Genomic DNA, 22,761 nt, shown 5'->3' with positions numbered 1-22,761 from the left:
GTAGCTTGGGGTCACCACTCACCTCTTAAGAATTCAAGAGGGTGCCTTGTGATATCCCTTGGGCATTTTTGAGGCCTATATACAGGTTTAATGTTTGTTTTTAGGTCAATGTTTGTTTTAAAAACGCCATTGACAATAAAGATAATTAAATTTTTGTTTAGTCACTAACACAAACATTAAACGCCATTAAAGTTTAATATTTGTTTTGACACCGTTTGTTTTAAATCATCATTACATCATGTTGTAAGATGATAAGAGCGCCCCTCACTTCACACGGGTGTGATTTTTAGTTATTAACCCCTTAATGCCCGAAACAGAAAAATCCACCCATAATAGAGTTGTATGGTAGCCTATTTCATGCACGATACTTGGTCTACTCTAAATGCATAAATAGCTTTATACAGTGTTTATGAATGTAGAGATGTACTGTATTATGATTTATGATTAATGCATTATTAATTAATGCACATTAACCCCTTCATGCCCAAAAACCCCAAAATCCCATAAAAAATATCTTTTGAGATTATATGCACAATAATCAAGTGAAATGTATCAAATCTGCATTCTACAATCTGTATTAATGAAACTGTAGCATATTTCTTTTCAGGTGGTTACATATTAACATTTTCAGGCCATCTATCTTGAGCATCTTGCACCAAACATCCACCGAACATTTCCCACAAAAATAGGGTTATGAATAGTTTATTTCATGCAAAGTTACTTATATCCAAACCATCAAATTTACTTTCTCCAAGATGTATTCATACATGTGGTCATCTTCAATGTTTTGAACTTTAACCCCATTAAATAATAGTCTATATAGAACACAAATATTATTAATTATTATCAATTCAATGCTACAGATAATAACCACAATTCATACATGTGTAACTTTTTCCTGCTATGCATGCCTTGATGATTTTGTTATAGGCCTACTACAGTAGGTTCACTGTTAGCTAAAAGTGGGCTTTCTGGTGTTCTGTGACTGTCAGATGTTTTTGCCAAGATGTTGAATGGGAAAGAAGTTCCTTCAGAATGTGTGTGCGTGCCCTGCAGTTGATGCGGCTGAGCATGTTCTTGATGGAGGCTCCATAGGCAGAGGACCTGATGTGAGCCTTGGGTCAGATTACAATTGCTGATGTCATACATCTAGTCTGAACATGAGATGACTGCCTTCACCATCTGATGTTATGGCCTCTACTACATGTAAAGCTACCTCTACATGTTAAAAGGTCTTTTTATGTGACACCACCCATTGCTGGAGCATGGAATGGTCAGTGGACCAACAGTTCATAGAATTCACCTTCATGAGGTCCTTATTTGAATAACCTTGAAGCAAGAGACGCTGAAGACATTGGACCTGAGTTGCTCCAAGATTGAGACAAAAGCCACCATATTAACATTTGAATACCTGTTCTGTGAACAGACAACAGACAACGCCCACCGCCCAGTGGCCCAAGCCCCCACCACCCCCGTAAAGGTGTGAGTCGTGTGTCTACATGACAAAAACCCCAGTCATGGGGAGGGGAGCTCAGGGGTGCTATATTGTGTTCCTCTTTTCTTGAGGGATGCTCCAGCTACCAAGCACCCCCGCAGTCGTTTCCACTGGATGGAACAGGAGGACAGGGATACTGCAAAGTCTTGCATGAAATACCATAAAACTCTATTTTTGGTGGATTTTTTGTGTTTTGGGCATTAAGGGGTTAATAACTAAAAATGCTCAAGGGATATCACTGGGCACCCTCTTGAATTCTTAAGAGGTGACCCCAAGCTACAAGAATCAGTTCATCACAAAACCACGTTCACCCCCACAGCTCCAGTCATGTAGATAATAAATGTGGCCAATCGGCCATAACATCTTACTTTAACTGATTGAAAATGAGTCTAGATGCCTGTACGCACCCAGAGGTGCTGCTCATCTTGACATAAAACAATGTTACATTAAAATGACAAATTATGCCATGGAAAATGCCAGTCCAGTATTATGCGGCAGCTACCACTGTGTTAAATCTGTCATATGCATAGGCTTATGTTTGTTATTGTGGTGAAATCATGATGATTTTCGTCTAATCCACAAACAATAATTCATTGTTTTATTCACTTTATTGCATTTCTTGAAACATTGTGAGGACAAATGTGAGGATAGCACAAAATGAATACAATTTCGACAGTAGTTAAATAGCTTATGCATCAGTGCAATTGAAACAAAAAGTAACTATGAGATTACACTGACTGTATAGAATTCAAAGGAACAATGTAAATATGATTGTAGGATACTTCAACATGTTGTAGAATGCAAACAGGAGGATAGGCACCTTTTCTGACATGCATAAGTGTTTGTAACAGTAAGTGTGATTATAATGAAATAAATTGCAGATTTAAAAACAAAACTACAGCACATACACAAACTTCACAATCAACCAAGAAAAAAGATTTATGTTGAGAAAAAAATCATGTGATTGCTATTTTCTGAATTGCTGTCAGCAAGTCAAATTGTCGCTTTGCTAAAGTTGCTGGAAGACAAAACACTATTGCAAAAATGCCATCCACAATGTAGTAGTCAATCATTTTCATAAATGTTTCCCCTTCCTTTTCTCCCAATTTAGTCATTATGCCAATTCCTATTGTTCACCCTCTCATGTAGTTTGTCATGGTCATATAATGGGAGGGTGTAGACAACCATGTACATCTTCTGATACACATTAAGTTGCTAGCAGCTTCTTTTCACCTGACAGTGACAAGTTTCACCGGGAGGCCTTAATACTTATGGAGGAACCTGCTATTCCTCTCAGTTCCACACCCCACTGAGAGGTGCTCTAACAACGTGTAGAGAGAGTTCGCCCTCCCCACCGAGTGAAGAGACCGCCCTCCCTGCCCGGCTTCCCACCCACAAACACGGCCAATTGTGTTTGTTGGAGCGCCTGGCCAAGCCGGATGCACCGCAGAGGAATAAAACCCCTCAGCGGTGGTGGGCAGGAACTTTAACCCTGAGCCACCCAGACGCCCGAAGATGTCGGTCTTGCCAAGAATCAGGAGTTGTGACATATGAGTGTGGTCTGGATTGTGTGTGTGAGACTGTGTCAGCTGAGCAAGCAGAGGGTGGACAGCGGAAGGTAAGGTAAGGTATAGACACAGATATTCTGCCCTCACTTCCTGGCAACAATAAGGGTATGATAGAGAGGTTTTACTACAATATGGAGATAGAGGGAGCTATCAATGAGGTACTCTGATGCCCGTTTTTGCAGGTCAGCATCTACAAGGAAATCCCCGGCCTCCTCTGTGCTTTGGTGGAAGTTGTACACATGGCGCACCACCACTTTTCCCTGCTGTTTTGCCATCACAATCACTGTCTTCTGGAAACTCACACCAGCAAATTCTGGACTGGAAGTGGCAGGAGTTACAATGATACGAGGGCGGCCACCATCCGTACGGGTGGGCAGCATGGCCCCCACCTCGGTGTAGGTGGACCTGACGCTGAGAGGAAGCCAGCGGGGGGAGAAGAGGGCATTCCATGTCACCCTCTTAGTGGTGTCATGGCCACTGGGCCCCAGTTGTGTCTGGAAGCTGAAGCTGCGGTCGTCACGAGTGGGATTGTTGATGATCCAAGGAGACCCCCAGGACGATGACAGGTAGTTACGTGGGGTGAAGATACTGCAGTTGACGTCAAAGAATTTGGCCAGCTGGATGGGTGAGGCGGAGTGGAACTGGAATGCCAGATAGAGGAGATCACGGACAGACTCGTAATACTTCACCATGAGACCCGACTGCTTCTGCAGACGGAAGAGGTGCTGAGGAGGGATCATGCCGTACCGGATCGCCCTCAGAGCACTCTCTACGGTCAAGCTAGCAGGTTGGTTCTGGCTTATCCAGGCCTCCAGAGCCTCATAGAGCTCCAGCTCACTCTGCAGAATGAGGTCTGAGCGCTGGAGTAGGGACAGTACCAGGTCTTCGCTGATTGAACCCCACTCTGCACTCTGCAGCACAGAGGACAGGTTCCAGGACAGGTACTGCAGGCAGTTGTCCCGAAGGGCCAAGTCCCCAATTTGCACAGCGTACTGGTACCAGCAGACCACGTGGCCCGTGGGAGAATCGCTTGACAGATGCTGTGTCATATACTGGGTCAGACCGTGCTGCAAGCCCCACACATGGTACTTGCTGGCCAACTTGTGCAGAGGAATCGCCTGATCCACCCGCACTGAGATGTCACCGCAGTACAGATACCTGCAGGGAGTAAAAAGGCCGGAACAGTCACAGATGGTCACAAAACACAAGCATAATATCTATGGGGTGTGATATATTCAGCTGTGGGATTTTTCACCCTAAATCGGAGTCACTCCAAGACGATTTCGTCAGATTTAGACTAGTGTGTGTGTGTGTGTGTGTGTGTGTGTGCGCGCACATGCGCATGCATGCATGCATGCATGTGTGTGTAGTGGTTATCACTGTCTGTTCTCCAGCCTGACTGACAGACAGACTGCTTCCTGCTGTTCACACCTTACAAACTTGTCAAAGACGGCAGCACAGTCCGCAGTCTCTCTCAGAACGAGGACACTGGCGTTGTGGTTGAGCAGCATTTCCTCAAACACGTCGCTCTGCAGGGAGAGCACCAGGGTGTGGGCCTGGATCACCTTAACTTCATCTGTGCTGATGGTCTGTATCCGGAGTGTGACATCACTACCATTTCCCAAGGTCAGCAGGGAGTCCATACGCTGCACCAAGGTCATGGTGTGGTTGAGCACATATTGACTGTTCTCCAACACTGCCTCCTGTTTCAGAGCAGCTGTGGAAGAGATTGCAACAACGCACAGCATCATCAATATCACATGTTTGCCAGTATTCACACTTTTGTCTTGTGTTTGAGTAGAAACCACTCGTAATTTGCTATTTGGGAAATTTGTATCAAGTCCATTTTAACCACATGGCCCTAGCGTCCCTTTTCTGGACATGACATAATAGGCGAACATTCAGAGAAAAATAAATAACTGATCTACATGATCAGAAACATGTCAAACTGCAATGCATTGTGAGCTTGTAGATCGCTTATTTTCTACAAAACGATTTGGTGAATTTACAACTTAAACCCATGCTGGTTAATTCACCTCTCATGCGATTTTATTGAAGTCTTTGGCTTATTTTACAATTTATACCTCAGACCTTAATAAAACACATTAGCTTGCATAAATTTATTTTGGGGCTTTTATGCCTTTATTATAGATAGGACCATCGGCTGACAGGGAATAGGGAGAGAGAGATGGGGAGTGACACACAGCAAAGGCCGTCGGGATCAGGACTCGAACCCGCAACACGCTGTCAGGCTACATTGTAGCCTAGGTGCATGGACCGCTACACCAGTGAGCCTTGCATAGACTTCTTAAACCATAGCAGTTTGATATGCTGGTCTACTTTGGCACTGACAATTAATTACACATTTATTAATCCATTCTTTTTACAGGCTGTTGTGTTAATCAGCTCAGGAGTGGGTTAGGGTAGCTAAAAAGTGACACTACATCAGAGTAAAACAGATATGCACAGGTTACAATTGTGCTCTCAATACATTTGTTTTGTGAAGCATAGGAACAGATACTTTAATGCCTTTTTGCTATGAATAATGCAGGCTATTGGCATATATGCTGTATACTGGTTGCTTTCTTTTTTGTCTAAGCGTAGGGTGGGGTACTGTAGCCAAATGATTATTGTGTGTATTCTTATTATTATGTTTGGTTGTTCTATCTATCTATCTATCTATCTATCTATCTATCTATCTATCTATCTATCCATCTACTGTATCTAAACAGAAAAAATGATGGGTGCCAGCTCTGAAAGCATGATTAGATGCTAGGTGTTTCAAAATGATCCAAGTTTTGACACACAACGGTGGCTGCTTCTCTTGATGCTGTTGAGCATAAGTACATGTGGCAGAGATACTGGAGTGGAGTATCACACATGAAAGAGCCAGCATGAGAAGCTGCTTCCTCCATCCTCTGCTGCCACAGCCATCAGCAGCCTTATTGAACTGCTGCTGGGGGTATAATGAGACACAGGGGGAGCACTGCTGACTCCCTGGGCTGGATTCCAGTGCTTATATCTCCACCACCATCAAGATGCCTTACTTGTCTTCAAAGTAACCTTTGTCCAATTAGTAAAGCCAGGGCACCCTGAGCCAGCTGAGCTTTGGGGGCAATGACAAATGACTTTGACATTCAAGTTTTATGGTTCAGCCATAAAGAAAACATGTTCACATTCATTCTTAGGGAAAAGGTGAACCTATCAGGTATATGATTCAAATTGCATTTTCCTCCCAGACCCCATGAAATAGAAATGCAGGAAAATGAATTATGAAGAAGTCTCTCTTCAGATCAGTGTAACCATTAAATTACACATTTTGTACTACAATTATAGCACTAGACCTGCTGGTATTCCAAAGGAAATCATGTCTATGATATGATTACACTTATGTATGTGGTCTTTCTGGTCAAAAAGGACTTTTATGGAGGAAGAAACCTTTTCCGTAGCATTAATCTACCACTGTGCTGTGCAGTATCACAGAATTGGTTCACAGAAAATAGATTGGACTGCCTTTCCCTGCACACAGTAGAGAAAGATGAGGACAGGATAAAACAGAGTAGATGCCCCCCCCCCTCGCCCTGAGGCTGGTTGAGCACTCATGCTGTGTGCCCTACTGCCCACTGACAGTATATGGGGGGAAGCTGGACTGAAATAGAACAATACAGCTCTTCTCTTGCAATGGAAGACAACATAAGAAGTGCTAGGAGGGACAAAATCTAATCCCTGAAATGGACACAGACTGATCTTTTGATGCAGCATCTTACCTCCTCCAACTGCAACAGAGTGGAAGTAGAGTGAAATGAGCAGGGTGCCGGCGTAGACCCAGGGAGAGCCTCCTTGTTCGCATGAGCGCGCCATGCCTTGTCCTCTATTCCCAGCTTCTCTTCTATCCGTGTCCTGTTCCTAGTATTCGAGTGCTCTGTGTCCTTGCTGCCGTGGCTTTCGTCGGGTATGTTTGGTGCCCGACTCCCTGTCCCACACTCTTTATGTAGGACGCTGGCCTTTCCCTCAGCACATCATCGCAACCTCAGGGACACCATTGATTGGTGGAAGCTGGCAGGGGCGTTACCATGACGACGGCTTTGATTTTGAATTTCTCCCTTTTTGGATGTTGCAAGGAATTGGTCGGTGGCACTGGGCCAGATGGAGACATGGATCACATCAACGCTGTGGAGAAGTTTAAATATCGAGATGGTTAGGTAAAGTTAATGATGAAATGTATTTGTGTCATGCCTAGTTAAAAAGGTCCTTTTGCAGTGCACCTACTTCAAAGGACAGGTGCATAGGAGCAGGTAGTCAATGCATAAGACAGGAAAAAAATAGACAAATCCCACACATGGTCTTCACCTTGGTATCAGGTACGGTCGCCCCTAAACCATCTCGCCCCTCGATCTTTTCCGCCGACCTCACGCCGACCGCTCGGTGCCGCGGTTCTTTTAAGTTTAGGTATAGGGTTAGGTTCAGGCATAGTTTTACTGAGGTTAAGGTTAGGAATAAGGTTAGGTTTAAGCCGGCGGGGGCAGCGGCTGTCCACCTCATGAACAGCTCTCAGTGGGTAAATGGGGCTGGTCAAGGTCTCAGGTTCCAACTCCGATATTTTTGATTTCCCCCCCTGGACCCCCCTGTGGTTTAAGAGGTTAACCGTTTAAGCATAATTTACTTAGGTTACTTTAGGAATACTTTAGGAATAAAATTCATGCTGACATTGCACTCATGACAAAGTAGTTCTCTGATCCCTAGTTGAGGAATATATGACTTATAATTAGTCCGTTAATTACTGTAGTGTACCATAGAGAATATTTGCCGAAAAGTAATTAAGGCTCTCAATGTCCGTGTCAGCTTTTATTCTTGAGTCAAAACCATTTTATGAGATGTTTTTAAATTGGCACAATTCATTTTCTAAGTCTGGCTAGTTGAGGTTTTGAGAAAATGGGGTGGCAAACCAGAATATACCTGGCCTTGTGTGTGCTAATTAGCATATAATGTTCTTGAAGAATTTGACATATGAATTCAAAATAAGGAAATTAAAAACGAACAGACAAATCGACTACAGTTCGAAGGTTCATATTAATCATGTAAAATTACCCCAAAAACCACAATTGTATTGACATCTCTTCAATATGATCATTCCATAATGCAGTTAAGGATTAGAGATTTCAGTTGTCCCTTTTAACAGCATACATAGTAATCTATAATGCAACGTTGGCAACAGCCGCGCGCGCATGCGAGTGTGCGTGCGTGCGTGTGTGTGTCAACATGTTCTTTTGGGCAGTTTTGCTAAATAAATATGCGTGCTGCGCACCAACACAGCACCAACTGGGAATGGAATTAATGGCTTGCTGCAGGCAGGGAAAATGCTAATTGCCATGATGGGGCAATGCCAATCAATAATAAGCACTATAACTGCTCCGGATTAAGAGCCACAGCAACGTTGAACCCTATGAACCCTATAGTTGGGATATGCTGAAAGTGGGGTAACAGGTATGACATTGGTACGTGACTTAGCACTAATATGACCTTGACCTCAAATACCTATTATGTTTAAAGTGGCCTTTAATTTCTGCTGAGCTTTAAAGTCCCCCCTGTTGGGGACAAGCTAATGCTGCATATATAATTTATTTAAACTCTTATCACACAAACAAGATGTAGCCATCGGTCACTAGATACTGTATGTGAGCTAATGGGCCATTAGCCTCATCAAAAGCTTTATATATATTGGCAATGTGGCATATGGCAATATAATAAATCAATACAAAATCTAGATACAAATTTATTTTCTCACTTATTGTGTGACAGACAGACAGACAGACAGACAGACAGACAGACAGACAGACAGACAGACAGACAGACAGACAGACAGACAGACAGACAGACAGACAGACAGACAGACAGACAGACAGACAGACAGACAGACAGACAGACAGACAGACAGACAGACAGACAGACAGACAGACAGACAGACAGACAGACAGACAGACAGACAGACAGACAGAATAATCTCAGAGGGAATTGGGTTGAGCATGAGCCCTAAGGCCAGCTAGGATTCGGTAAGAATGCAAGAGAAGAGATTTCCTGTGAGACTTTTACCTGAGCCATTGCTATGAATAACCTGACATGTTCTCAGAGGACAGATAGCTGCTGAGGTGCTCTAATGAAGCCTGCTACTGTACAAGAAACCTGACTACTGGCAGTCAACTCCAGGTAGGTATAGAATAGGATTCATGTAGACCTATAGTATGTATACGTGACCTATATATGAATCACATAATAGCTGTGATATGGGACAGGTTCGCCAGCTAATACATCATTACATTCTGTATCTCTATGAAAAACTATTTATACGTTTGTGGTTATACTATAGTCACATATTGACTGAATGGAAACAGAATATACTGTACATTAAGCACCATGCATCTAAAAGGGCTGCATTATATCAACAGGCACAGACCAATAAAATTCAATTTTCCATTTATATTTTAAAGTATTTCCGTGTGACAACGGTCAAGGACAGGTCGTTTTGCTCTCTCCATCGCGACCAGCTTCTACTAAGACAACTGCTAAACAGGATCGCAAACAGAGGGGAATGGATTGACAAGCTGCCGAATTTGTAAAAGCACCCCTCGGGAGGAATTCCGCTGATGGATCGATTGCCTCAATGTTCTCCATCACGCAGCATGAATGCTGAATGCTGGGGCCACCACCAATAAGGTGTGAAAACCATGACCTTATTTGAATGCTCAAATCCAAGGTCATGATGAACCAGAACCACCTATATACTTGGTTGTACTTTCTACAATTTCTACAATTCTACAAATAATGAAAAAAGCCAATCGACAACTCACAACATGATGCAAGTTTGCTACTTTCGCTATTTTGGAACTTTCTTTTTCTTCCTGCCTATAATGACATGCCCCAAATAATAGGGACGGCAGGTTAAAAGTGGTTAACAAGGCCCTCAAAACATGGTCCACAGGAAGAGGCTTTTGATGCAGGCACTTACATTTGAATGCTGAAAGCCTTAAATTCTGAAAGCCTATAAAGTTATTAAGTTATTGTGCTTGTAGCCTTGTACACAGCAAAATCCTAAGCCATCAACCATTGCTACAGATGGTGGCTGTTTGATAACTGACTTTGGTTCTTCTGTAGGTATATTGAGTATATTTCCAAAAAACAAAATCATCTTGCTATCAAAAGGGTTAGAAAAATGTATGTTATATTTAGCAGTTAATTTAACCAGTAGACAGTCAAACTTGTCAAACTAACAAAGTGAATCTGAGGTATTTTAAACAGCAGAAAAGGCATGTCTATTGGGAAAGGTATATAGTCATTTGTATAGGATAGATAACATGTTTTATGTTATGTATACATGTACTGTATATGTTACTCTGTCATATGTTTTTGTATTGTAAAGCATTTTTAACTTATTAATCTGTTAAATGTGAGAGGACCTCAATGGAAATAAGTCCCTGGACTTTCTTGTGAAAATCCTCAAATGCTGTAACCATGTGGTTTTTAATGCTTTTCAAATATTAAATCTAATCGCTCTGCCCAGACAGTGATATAACATGGGCCCATTTGGACCGGCACCGTTTTGAGAACTGTACTACAAAGTGCATAACTGAGAACAATAGTAACAAGTGCTATTGTAACACCTGGGAATCAAACCCAGGTCTCGTGGAAACCACTAAGCCAAAGGAATATCCCTATGATTTGATTGATTGAAACCTTTAATTATGTTTTTATTTATGTTTTGAGGGAGATATTAGACTGATATTATCTGAGGTTGAGCTCCACTCTGCTATACTATGCTTTTAATCTATAGAGCTGTAAAGTAGGCTATAATACAACTGTATTCACTGTTGCCTAATCATGAGATATTATACGGTAGTCTTCCAGCACAACACTCCTGATCATGATAGTATTTCAGAGTACAATTTACAATTTAGGGATTTAGCAGACGCTCTTAATCCAGAGCGATTTACATTAAGCAAGAACAAAAAGCATGGGAATACATCACATATGTAAAATGCATTTATCGCGAAATATGCGTAAGCTAAGAACGTGACTAGAACATATCTATATAATGACACTATACATATAAACTATACATATATGCTATACTATGCTGTACATATATACTATGAAGTGCTATGACTACATACAATGCACTTATTGTGCTGTCTACATGACATGCTATAAGTCTGTTTCAAATGCTATATAAGTCTAAGAAGTGCTGTCTAAGGGGGGTAGGGTAAGTGCTATGGGCCATGATGGAGAGTAGATCATCTAAAGATGATAATTAAACTAAAGACTTTATAGCCTATTCACCCTTCCTCTTTATAAAATGAATGGCTTGCAAGTTGCAACTGATTGGGAATGAAATGTAGGCCTAGTTGTTGTAATTTGTGTTGGTTTTAATTTATATCAGTATCACCCACCAGGTGGCTCTACACTCTATTCTCTGATGAAGGTTGGTTTAATTTGTATTAAACCATATAAGTATTAAACCACTATGTTATAGTGGTTTAAATGTTCTCTTCTTAGGGGGAAAAAAAAATTGTATTTACTTAACTGGGCTATATTCCATCAACAGAAGGTTGTTATTTCTTACAGCATTCTGTTTTCATAGCCTATTTTAACCTATTAAATCATTGCATCCTTACATGACACAAAAGTCACACAAACACCACAACAAGCTGGACCAAAAAGGTGTAGCCTATAATCAGCACAAATGGGACACTTTTGTAATACTGTGGCTATTGTTATGGACTTAGGCTGGTTTATGAAAAATAAGGTGGTTTAATAGGCTAATCGCATGAGTATGCAAAGCTGAAGCACTAGGAACCACTAGGAACTGAGTTGGGTTCACTTTGAAATGAGGTGACTGGTGAGGGCAATGCAATGAGGTGTGCTCCAACACGCAACAAGTGAATGATTGAATGATGGGGCTGCAGCTGCAGGCGGATCGAGAATATGAATATAGGCCTATCATCCTATGATATCTCGGAATCCGTAAAGAATACAGAATATTTAACCAGTAGACCCACTTAATCCTGACGAGTAGGACAGACTTGAGTTGACATTGGAAATTGGATCGCGCAGAACTTCGCCTGCATTTCTCACTTGGTAGGCTACAAATGAAATCTCACATCGTCAGAACAGATTTCCTTATTTATGGATTTTCGATTCTGCAGCTAATTTAGCCTACCTGACCGCTGACCTGAACTGGAGCACCCCATGTTGTGTTGAAGCGAAGAGTAGAGTTACATTTCAACTTTTGGTAAAGGTAGGACAGGACTGGACTGGAGTCACTGGAGACGCCAGGTCTGCCAACATTGGACTATGAGAATCCAGGATTTTTTGGGGGGTGGAGGGACTCCCCATGCGGGGGGTGTGGGTCCTCCCTTGATACTTTTATCAGGCTTGCTTTACTAGCATTAATGGAAAATGATGGGTACAGTAAGCCTACTACAGTTTCAGCTTAATCAGCTATTAAAACGCTAAACGCCTGCATGATTATTGATTTGATGACTGAAGCAATGTAAATGAAATACATTCTTAATTCTTAAATAATAATAACCATTATTATAGTGAATATCTGTATGATATCTCCCCCAATGATCTAGGCCTAGTAGATGTTCCTGTGTTATGGTGAAATTTGTTTTGGGACTTTAGTTGAAACCAAATCCATGAGAAATATGCGTATAGGACTGAGGGAACTATAAGGGCTAAGGGCATTAGGGGCTCCATCTTGCGCCTCCCTTATCCCTAAACTTATTGGCCATCCTTTACTATTTTGAAAATCGTGTGTGTGTGTGTGTGTGTGTGTGTGTGTGTGTGTGTGTGTGTGTGTGTGTGTGTGTGTGTGTGTGTGTGTGTGTTCATAGGATCTATTTTCAACAGAATGTCAGAACAGCTATACAGTTTATTAAAATTCACTGACTGGATGCATTATATCTGTCACATCAAATGATTACAGGTGCAAAAGAGTGGGTGGAATTATTTTCTATGCAAGCTCTCAACATTGCAGTTACAGGAAGAGTTAGAATAGGGAAAAGAGAATAGAGAAGAAATGGACACAGGTCAGGTCAAATAACAGGAAAGCAGAGTCTCATCAAATACAAAGTCCAGTTATACTGGATTTGTTGGCAAACAAAATCCATTCTCTCTTTTTGATTGAGGGCAGTCTATGTAAGAAATTAAAGTGGAATCAATATTGTACATCATTGGACATGTTGGACTGATAATTTCCTTCACATAAAATAACCTTGAATGTTTTGTCAGTGTTGTGTTTGTCTCAGATTCCAGCCAGGTGTGCACCAGCAGAGAAGTTAGGTAAACATGGACTCAAAAAAGGAAGCCATCGACCCTACCCGTGCTCCCGATGGGTGTGGTGCCTCTGTCACCTCCATGTACTACAACCTGTGTGACCTGGCTGCAGTGTGGGGGATCGTGGTGGAGGCCTTGGCCGCGGCTGGCGTGGTGACGTCTTTTGTCCTGCTCATCATTCTCATGGCCAGCCTGCCCTTTGTGACCGACAAGAAGAGGAAGTGTATGGTGGCCCTGCAGGCCGGCGTCGTCGTCTTCACTCTTGGACTTTTTGCTCTCACGTTTGCCTTCATCGTGGGCCGGGACTTCACCACGTGTGCCGCGCGGAGGTTTCTCTTCGGGGTGCTGTTTGCCGGCTGCCTGGCCTGCCTGGTGATGCACGCGCTGTGGCTCGTCCTGCTGGAGCGTCAGGGCTGGGGGCCCAGAGGCTGGATGCTGTGTGCGGGGGCCCTGGCGCTCTGGCTGGTAGAGGTCATCATCAACACAGAGTGGTTGGTCATCACCATGGCCAGGAGCCCCCTCACTGGCATCCCCAATCTCTCCTGCAGCATCGCCAATCAGGACTTTGTGATGGCACTGATCTATGTGATGGCTTTGCTGGTGGCTGTGGTGTTAATAGCTGTGCCATCCCTCACCAACAAGCACAAGAAGTGGCGTCGAGACGGGGCCTTCATCCTGACAACGGGGGCCTTCACCATGGCCATCTGGGTGGCCTGGATTGTCATGTACGTCCATGGGAACCGGGTTGTCGGTGACCCCAGCTGGGATGACCCTACCCTCGCTGTAGCCTTGGTGTCCAATGCGTGGGTCTTCCTCATTCTCTACACCATTCCAGAAATCTGTTGTCTAACCACGCAGGCTGACCCAGACCATGAGCAGCCCCATGATGGAGATATCGTCTACCCTGCAAGGAGCCTGGTCTATGACAACATTCTCAAGGAACAGCAGCACGTGTATATGGAGAATAAAGCCTTCTCTGTGGATGAACCTAGTGCAGGTACAGTACGCCACATTATTCATTGTTATGTTTATTTGAAATTCAATGGTACTATAAAGTAAATAAATTAGTAATATTTTTCATTCTGCCCTAAAGGACATTCTATGTTGTATTCTCAGGAAAAATCTAATGAATATGCATAACATTCAAAGCGTTAACATTCATCTTAAAATATAACAACTACAGATTGGTTATTTCTTCAGGTTAAAGTGGTTACCGGTAAGTTGTTTTGATGCTATATTGACACTTTTTGCTGGGGACCCCCTGGGACCCCTTCAAGGACTCCTTGGAGTCCCTAGACTCCACTTTGAGAACCACTGTGTTACATTAAATACTTGGAATGCATTGAATCGTGAAGAGTGGAGGCACGGTGTCACAGTCGGTGGTGCTGTCGCCTCACAGCTAGAAGGTCCTGGGTTCGATTCCCGCTGGGGACACTCCGACGTGTCATCAGTGCCCATACCTGAAGTGGGGTTGGCGAAAGGGCCTTTCTGTGTGGAGTTTGCATGTTCTCCCCGTGTCTCCTAGGGTATTTAGGTACCCTCACAAAAACATGCAGTAATACTGGTCTCTAAACTGCCTACACCTGTCCAGCTGGGGCGTCTGATGGAGGGGAAAAGAAGGGCTGGCCTCCTCATGCATTGAAGGAAGCATGAGGTCAGTCCATTGCTCTCGCCAGGTTGGCAAAGGGAGTGTAGAGCCCAGGATTACATTAGATAATAGACAGTGGGTGAAAAAATTGTTACAAAATAGTGGGACATTAAAAATAAAAATCACACCCGTGTGAACTGAGTGGTGTAAGGTCTTATATAGACTGATCAGCTGTGGTCTGACGTAATGAAATCACACCCGGGTGAACTGGGTGACCGTAGCAACCATGCTCATTTTTTGAGCACAGACAGACAGACAGACAGACACGTAAACTAACAAAGCCAGTCGTAGGAGTGGTTTACACCACTCAAAAACATAAGAGTCTTAAACTATTGTTCTTGTTCACCTACCCACTAAAGTCATGGAAGACTATTTAAATGGCCCTGACCTGACCAGAGGCCTGCTACCAAAATGATGAATTGGTTTCTGTGTGTTATTTTCTGGCAGTGCCCATGTGATTAATGCCTGGTGTTGGTTTAGGAATTAAGCTTGCTGTCCCAGAATTCAAAATTAGACCTTAGTAGAGTAAGATGAACAATGAATCTGTGTCATTCATACATCAAGCCCTTTTTAGGGCAAATGTCTGCTGGCCTACCTAAACGTTTTCACTGTACAATAGCATGGCAGAGTCAAAAGAATGTTGACGGAGAAAAGAATAAAACAAAAGAAAAACATTGGGGGGAAAGATACATAAACTCTTGTCATATCCACAATTGCATATGTCTCAAGTCAGGTGTTGGGTTGGGTTTTTATTATATTTTTGTTAATGGATTTTTTTTTTTACCAACTATCTCCTAGCAACAACACTGATGTAAATCACATGCTGCTGTATATATTCCTGAAATTCTATCCACTTTGGTGTACATCAAATGACCACCGAACCTTATCATACAGACAGAACCTTATCAGTTCAGGCCTGTCCATCACTGTTGAATGACATGTGAGCACATTAGGCCACTTCCCCCAACTCTGTGAACCATTCATAGTTCGAAGCCTCCTGAATATCTCCAAATATCATCTGCCTCTTCACCATCACACAGTCTGTTGGTCAGATGCATAGCCACACAATTACAGTTATTTGAGGATCGCTTGATGTTTTCCTTTAATAATAACCACCACCAAACTGCATCATTTCCATCATGCAGCATATTACAGTTGCGGAGACTCTTCTGGGGTCCTCCCTATGTTCCCCACTCAAAGAAGGTGCTATGTTCCCTACTCAACCGAAAAAGGTTCAATGTTGATATACTTTACATAGTAGGCCTGTAGCCTACTCATTATATTCACCTTTGATAAGACTGCATTGTTATTCAGATACAGGCTGGCATACAGTCTCTTCTTATCCACTGTTGATAACATTCATAGGTGATAGATGTACACTTATATTATATCTACTGATCGAATACACCTGGTTGATTGAATGATTTAACAGTTTGCAAATAGCACAGTGGTACGATTATACAATGGTGCTAAAAGGATAAAACAAAGTCCTGCGGGACTTTTCCATTCAATTCATAGACATTTTAAAGACATACAATAAAATTATATCCTAGACATCATCAACACTAAAACACATGTGTACAGTAAACCGTTGGGGGTGGGGGGGTTAATTTCTGGTATTAATAAATCCGTTACTATTTGCACAAATATGCTCTTTTATGGCGGTTTTGAAGGAGGGTAAGGTGTCACACTTTTTTATGTCTTTTGGTAGAGCATTACTGCATGTTAACGGAGTATACAGACCAAGTGCAGATGTCGGACTCTTATGCATAATTTATGCTCCATCAAATAATGTTCATTCAGCGATGCTGTCGTACAGTAAGACAAAGTATAAACTAGAAAAAAATTTGTTTGACAAAAGTCGGCCTCCTGGTGGCGCTATAAAAGGCGGATGCGGAAAATGCAGGTCAACGTTTGACGCAGATCGGTGCAGTTTTAGGTAAAACATGTGAAAAGCTGCCTCATGGTGGCGCTATAACAGGCCGTTCTGGAAAATGTGGGGCAGAGGTTCATCGTTGGCATCCAGGGAGTGTGTGTGCAAAATTTGGCATCAACCGGGTTAACGGTGCCGGAGATTAGCTGGTAACAGACGGACGGAAGGACGGACACACACACACACACACACACACGGACGGAGTGCAAAACATACTCTCTCCCCATGCCTTCGGCCTGGTGGAGACAATCAGGCTTAAGTCTATTTTACTTTTATATCTGTAATCTCTCTACTCTTACCAGTATGCTGTTTGATCCGTACTGCTGTTGTTGCTGCTGACACCTGAATTTCCCCAGTGACAGGATCAGTAACATTTTGGCCTATCTTATTGTATCAGTTCTACCCCAAATACAATAGAGTTACTGTTGACGCAGGCTAAACAAAGCTCAGAGTGGCATCGGGTTTACCTGCTATGTTTGCTGAGCTTCGTCTGATGATCTAACATAATTGGGGAAAACCTTTAGAAAGAGAAACGGGTTGAGAGTGGGATGTTGCCCAAGTTGATTGAATCTAATCTAGTTATAATCTCTGACCTTCTTGTCGCATAACTAAACTAGAAAAAGTGAAATGAAATGAAATTAAATCTATATTTACCCAGGGTATCTGGGCTAAGCTCAAGAACTTGTTTCCAGCCAGGCCCTGCTCATAGAACACATTTCATCGTAGTGGTTCAATGCCTTGTTCAAGGGCACTTCAACGGTGGTAATTTTAACGTGTCGGACGGCTGATTCGAACTAGGAACCTTCCGGTATCAAGACCGCGCCGCTATCCGTTCGGCCACCGCTGCCACAATGTGGTAGTGTAGTGCCCAAAGCCCTATACTTCTGGCACTACTGGTTACTGACGGTTAGGAGGTTGTTCAGACGTGTGCTCTCTATTAACTGCAGACCAAACGTTTTGTTGAGTTGATACATGATATTTATTCTCACCGTTGTCCTATACTTCAGTAAGAAATTAATACATAAATAAACCGTCAAACACATAGATATTATAGTCAGACCACAGCTCCTCCAACACAGCAGAGGTCTGGGCAGAGGTCTCCAATGCAGAGGTGGGGGAGGGGGGGTGGTGGTGTGTGTGTGTGTGTGTGTGTGTGTGTGGAAAATGTGTTTTACATATGTCGGCCTCCTGGTGGCGCTATAAAGAGCAGATGTGAAAAATGCCAGGAAAGGGTTTTTCCTTGGCCTCTAGGGAGTTGGCATACAAAGTTATCCACAGATCCGCAGGTAAAAACACTTTTCGGCCAGTTATAGCGCCACCATGAGGCTGAGTTGAAAATGTTCATGTGGCATTTCTTCCTCGGCCTAGTGGGAATGTGCGTGCACAATTTCACGGAAATCACACAATGTGTTCATGATTTGCAGCATTTTGTTTGAAACTGAGCACACAACTTTGGAAGCCAATCTTAGCCAATCAGGATGGAGTCTGAGAAATCTGAAAGACCCGTTTCGTTGACTGGCTCTAGAGAGACTGTGTACCAATTTGCGTGATGTTTGGACAAAATCTGTGCACCCCGTAGGTGTACTGTCCAAAAACTTGTTTTGCACAAAGCGGCCTCCTGGTGGCGCTATAACAGGCCGTTCTGGAAATTTTGGGGCAGAGGTTCATCGTTGGCATCGGTGCCGGAGATTAGCTGGTCACAGACGGACGGACACACGGACGGACGGACGGACGGACGGAGTGCAAAACATACTCTCTCCCCATGCCTTCGGCCTGGTGGAGACAATAATAGGTTACCAAGTTTCTACGGTGTGCTTTTGTGATGTGTTCCTGATATGCACAGCAAATTGTCTTTCAATTTAACCATGCGACCATGGTGGACTTGACTGTGTTTTATGAGCTGTTGCCATAGAGATCATGGTCCATGTGTTATCTTCAAACAATGGCAGATGTTACTAAAGTGCATTGAGTTTAGGATTTTTCTGACGTTTTGTTTGTTTGACTTTATTCATACTCACCATACAGAGAACTAAAACTTAAACCCCCAAATCATCTTCAACAGGATTTTCCTGTGAAATGCCATTGTTAACTCTGTCATTAAAACCTCTCCTCTTCCCGTTTTCCTGGCTAGCGGACAAGAAGCCTGCATCTCCATATGGTGCCTATAATGGTCAATTAAGAAGCTGTGTGTACCAGCCAACTGAACTAGCCCTGATTACAAAGAGTCTGGCTAATGTGAGTTCATTCTCACACATTGCACTGATGCACTCCCAAAATCATAACATCTGTTGTGCCACTGAAATGATCTTTGTGATGATAACCGTGTGTGTGTGTCTCTGTTTCTTCAGAGGGACCAGACCCAGGAGACAATCTTTCCCAGGGCATCAGTCCCGTCTGTAAACCAGAGTAGTAACAACTCCCTGTCTCGAGCACCTGAGCACCTGCCCACGTCTGGACTGTCACATGCAGGCAACGTAGGTAGACAATAGCCTACTTCATCATAGAACAAATATTGAAAATAGACAATCTACAAGCTCACATCACACTGTGATGAGAGTATCAAAGTATCAAATATGTCACTGTCTAATTTCCCCAAAAGTTAGGCATTTAATTCAGTCTGACTAGAAGCAGGGATAAAACATATGCCCACCTATGGAAACCTAACGTAGTCACTACTGACTGAAGTTTAACATTCTGATTCTCCCTTTCCATTCCACAGGGTAATGGCTTGAACAAGAAAGCATTCTGGTGAATTTCCAGCAGTATGCCACAACATGACCCTGTTCCTGTTTCGCTAACGCCTTTTTATCCTGTATCTGTTGGCCATGTTTGCGCTGGGATCCATGTGATCTGAACTGTGTACACCAGAGCTGCTGGCTGAATATCGTTGCTGTTGGGCAGAAACCTTTCTCCATATTTTAAATTAATGCCTTATTTGATCATAACGGTGCCACACAAAAGCATCAAAAGTAGCAGATATACAGGTTCGAAACGCTGCACGAAACATGTTTTGAGCTTGTTGATCTGCTAATTCTTTGCTACTTTTGAATTTGAATCCTGAAAAGTAAGCGTTTTGGACATATGAGGTTGACAAAGCCACTGACAAAGCCAGTATGACAACCTGGATGAGTGACTTGGAGGGCAGAGTGTGTGGGCTGTATACCACTATACCCAACAAAAATCCCTTGCCTCTCACATTTGTGACCCTGTGACCTTAGGACATGCCAACAACAGCCCCTAAACAAGAGGACAATGGACATTATTTGATTTTATCAATGTGGATTTGTATTACAGAACAAAACATTTTAATATTTGAAAGCCCCCCCCACCCCCCCATACAGACCCGTACTCCACATGTTTTTATTGGAGAGAAAAAATTATAATGAATTAAAGTGAACTGTGGCTGATAGACAAATGTGAAATTATGTTTGGGCACTTGGCACGGTAAAGCATGTACTGTATAGTTAACTAGCAAACGTATCCTATGATCTCTTGAGTATGGTATGTAACAATGTTTTTTACATTGTTTATATAGTCACCAGAATAACACTGTAAATAGCTGTATTTTTCTTTTCACAAATCTATCACAAATCTACTGGTGGTAAATAATGTTAATCTATTGGTTATTGTAAGTACTTTGTTCACTTGTAAAATGTTATGTATATTGTTTGAGATTATTTTATTCTATTTTAGATTATCTGGGACATAATAATTTATAGCTTATTAAAACTATGTGCTATTTAACAAACTATTGCTGTTGGACCTTGGATTGTAAAGGGTTGGTGAGAGCTCAAGACAGATGTGGGATATTGGAAGAGGAAATGCCACGAATGAAAATAATGTAGGTCTCCTGGCACAGTGATTTACATAATTTATGTGGTCTTGATAAGCCTGCTAGGAAAAGAGAGGAAGCCGCACACTCATATGCTCCGAAGGATAAGTTTATTGATGACGTTTCGAGCCAAGGCTCTTCATCTGGTCAAACATCATCTGATAAGCCTGCTGCCTATTGTAGGGACCTGACAGATTGCTATTATGGTGCATGGTTTTACACAGATGCTAAAGATGAAAAATGTCACATTAGGGCTGGGCGATATGACTTCATTTAAAACATTTGCCTTGATTACAATTAAATCTACAAGCTCAATGCGATGCATTGTGGGCTTGCAGATCGGCTATTTTCTCAATTTTTTTACATTGACATTGTACAACAAAATATAATACAGGGTGAAGTGATCATTTAGTAGATTATCAAAATGCATTATAGTCGATTTGTTATATAAAATGTTACGGGCAAAAAAGTAATGATCCTATTAACCTATTGATTCCAAATGTCAGTTTTGATAGATTTTCTGTTAATTGCCCAGCCCTAATGACACAAAGTGTCTTTTAATGTTGCTGTTTGGTTTTAGACTCAACCAATAAAAATCATTGATCATTGCCAGTGCAACCAATGAGTCCATGTGTGGGTTTCTAATGGCCTCAGCCACACCAGGACGACAGTGTAGACTTTGTACTATTTAGTTATTGAAATTAAATAGCAGTGGCAGCAACTGATGGATATATACACTTTGGTTACATAAGCTGTGTGGGCTGCAAATAAAAAAAGTGCACACACACCCACATTGACATATTCTATTATTGAGAACTGGCCGGCACAGTGCTAGTATGTGTATATATAGCACAGTATTGTGGTTGGCTAACTATAGTAAGATTTGGAAATACTTCTATGATATTGATGTTCTCTTGTCCAATATATTCAACACATTAACTACCATGAAAGGAGAACACAAGATAAGTGTTGGGCATTGACGGTCCTCTGCTTATCTGCCTTGCATGCTCTACAGGGAAAATTATTCACATGTAATTTGTCATCACACACACACACACACACACACACAAATCCTGTGGGTGAGCATTGGCTGCCTGGCAGCAGACCGAGGACACACTGTCCCATCATCAGCAGCTACACAGTAAAATCCTGAGTGTTGATTTTACTCTGTGTACAAATGTAAACAAATGGAACCTGGTGGGTCCATCTGTTTACAATTTGTACACCCATTACAACCCTTCCCATACCATCAGTCACTCACTATATCATCAATAGGTAACTGATCAATTTCCTCTTGAGGTAGCATTCCACCTACACACAGTGAATGTTTAAAAATCATGTGATGAGAGGAATTTGTTCCTGGCCCATGAAAACACTCACTCACAAATTCACAAGACAACTTAAAATCAATATATAACACGCATAGCTGTCTTGTGCACATGGTCGTTATTTGACCAATGGAGTGGTTGGGCTCAGAAGAGGCGTCCCTACTGATCCCAAGCATCTGTTCCCAGTCGCTGCACTTCCTCGTCACTTTGGCAACGCAGTATGTACACAATCTTGGACATACAAATATGTCATCGTAGTCACAAGTTGGTCAAATAGACGCCAGAGTGATTCAGCTGTAAAACTATTATATTGAAATTAATTCTTCAAAGAAATAAACCAGCAAGACACACATTATTAAAGGCTAATAATCAATTCAATAATTCAATTCCAGAACATTTGGAACCAAAAAACAAAACATTTCAGAATAATTCCAAACAACCTGAAATGACTTTGGTTCACAGCATTGTTTGGCCATGCAGTCGATAGTCAAACAAAGCCTTCATTCATGCCTGGAATGAGTAGAGAGGTTCAGCCTTTTAAAGGATTACAAATGTAAATAGCAGTGCCAAGCTCTAATAAGAGTTTTGTATTTAAGCCGTATGTGACTTAGTTTACTCTGGCTAA

The 22,761-nt window shown here is 42.2% G+C and overlaps 2 protein-coding genes and 1 long non-coding RNA gene across 7 annotated transcripts; 1 reads left to right on the top strand and 2 right to left on the bottom strand.

The window, feature by feature from the left end:
• Positions 1 to 2,084: 2,084 nt before the first annotated feature.
• Positions 2,085 to 12,420, bottom strand: btbd17b (BTB (POZ) domain containing 17b). 2 transcript variants are annotated; one of them, XM_079520274.1, is made up of 4 exons: positions 12,287 to 12,420; positions 6,831 to 7,233; positions 4,495 to 4,780; positions 2,085 to 4,221 (listed from the first exon to the last, which is right to left on the bottom strand). In XM_079520274.1, the coding sequence occupies exons 2-4, from the start codon at positions 6,922 to 6,924 to the stop codon at positions 3,147 to 3,149; spliced, it is 1,455 nt and encodes a 484-aa protein (XP_079376400.1). In that variant the 5' UTR covers positions 6,925 to 7,233; positions 12,287 to 12,420; the 3' UTR covers positions 2,085 to 3,146. The 2 variants fall into 2 exon arrangements, with proteins under 2 accessions (XP_079376400.1, XP_079376399.1); XM_079520273.1 differs by having other exon boundaries at positions 12,275 to 12,418.
• LOC306936678 (G-protein coupled receptor family C group 5 member C-like) lies at positions 11,926 to 20,359 on the top strand. 4 transcript variants are annotated; one of them, XM_079520275.1, is made up of 5 exons: positions 11,926 to 12,192; positions 13,351 to 14,392; positions 19,108 to 19,211; positions 19,325 to 19,450; positions 19,696 to 20,359. In XM_079520275.1, exons 2-5 carry the CDS (start codon positions 13,408 to 13,410, stop codon positions 19,726 to 19,728), a joined length of 1,248 nt encoding a protein of 415 aa, XP_079376401.1. In that variant the 5' UTR covers positions 11,926 to 12,192; positions 13,351 to 13,407; the 3' UTR covers positions 19,729 to 20,359. The 4 variants fall into 4 exon arrangements, with proteins under 4 accessions (XP_079376401.1, XP_079376404.1, XP_079376403.1 ...); XM_079520278.1 differs by having other exon boundaries at positions 19,325 to 19,454; XM_079520277.1 differs by lacking the exon at positions 11,926 to 12,192 and adding an exon at positions 12,304 to 12,352.
• Positions 20,360 to 20,560: 201 nt separating this feature from the next.
• On the bottom strand, positions 20,561 to 21,624 carry LOC306936679. Its single transcript, XR_013791520.1, has 2 exons — positions 20,976 to 21,624; positions 20,561 to 20,867 (listed from the first exon to the last, which is right to left on the bottom strand). It is a non-coding gene; the product is annotated as an uncharacterized lncRNA (long non-coding RNA).
• Positions 21,625 to 22,761: the final 1,137 nt, after the last annotated feature.

This window comes from Electrona antarctica (assembly GCF_951216825.1).
Source record: "Electrona antarctica genome assembly, chromosome: 14".
Lineage (NCBI taxonomy): Eukaryota > Metazoa > Chordata > Actinopteri > Myctophiformes > Myctophidae > Electrona > Electrona antarctica.
Note: the sequence above shows the minus strand (reverse complement) of the source record. Positions and strands in the feature narration are given on the sequence as shown.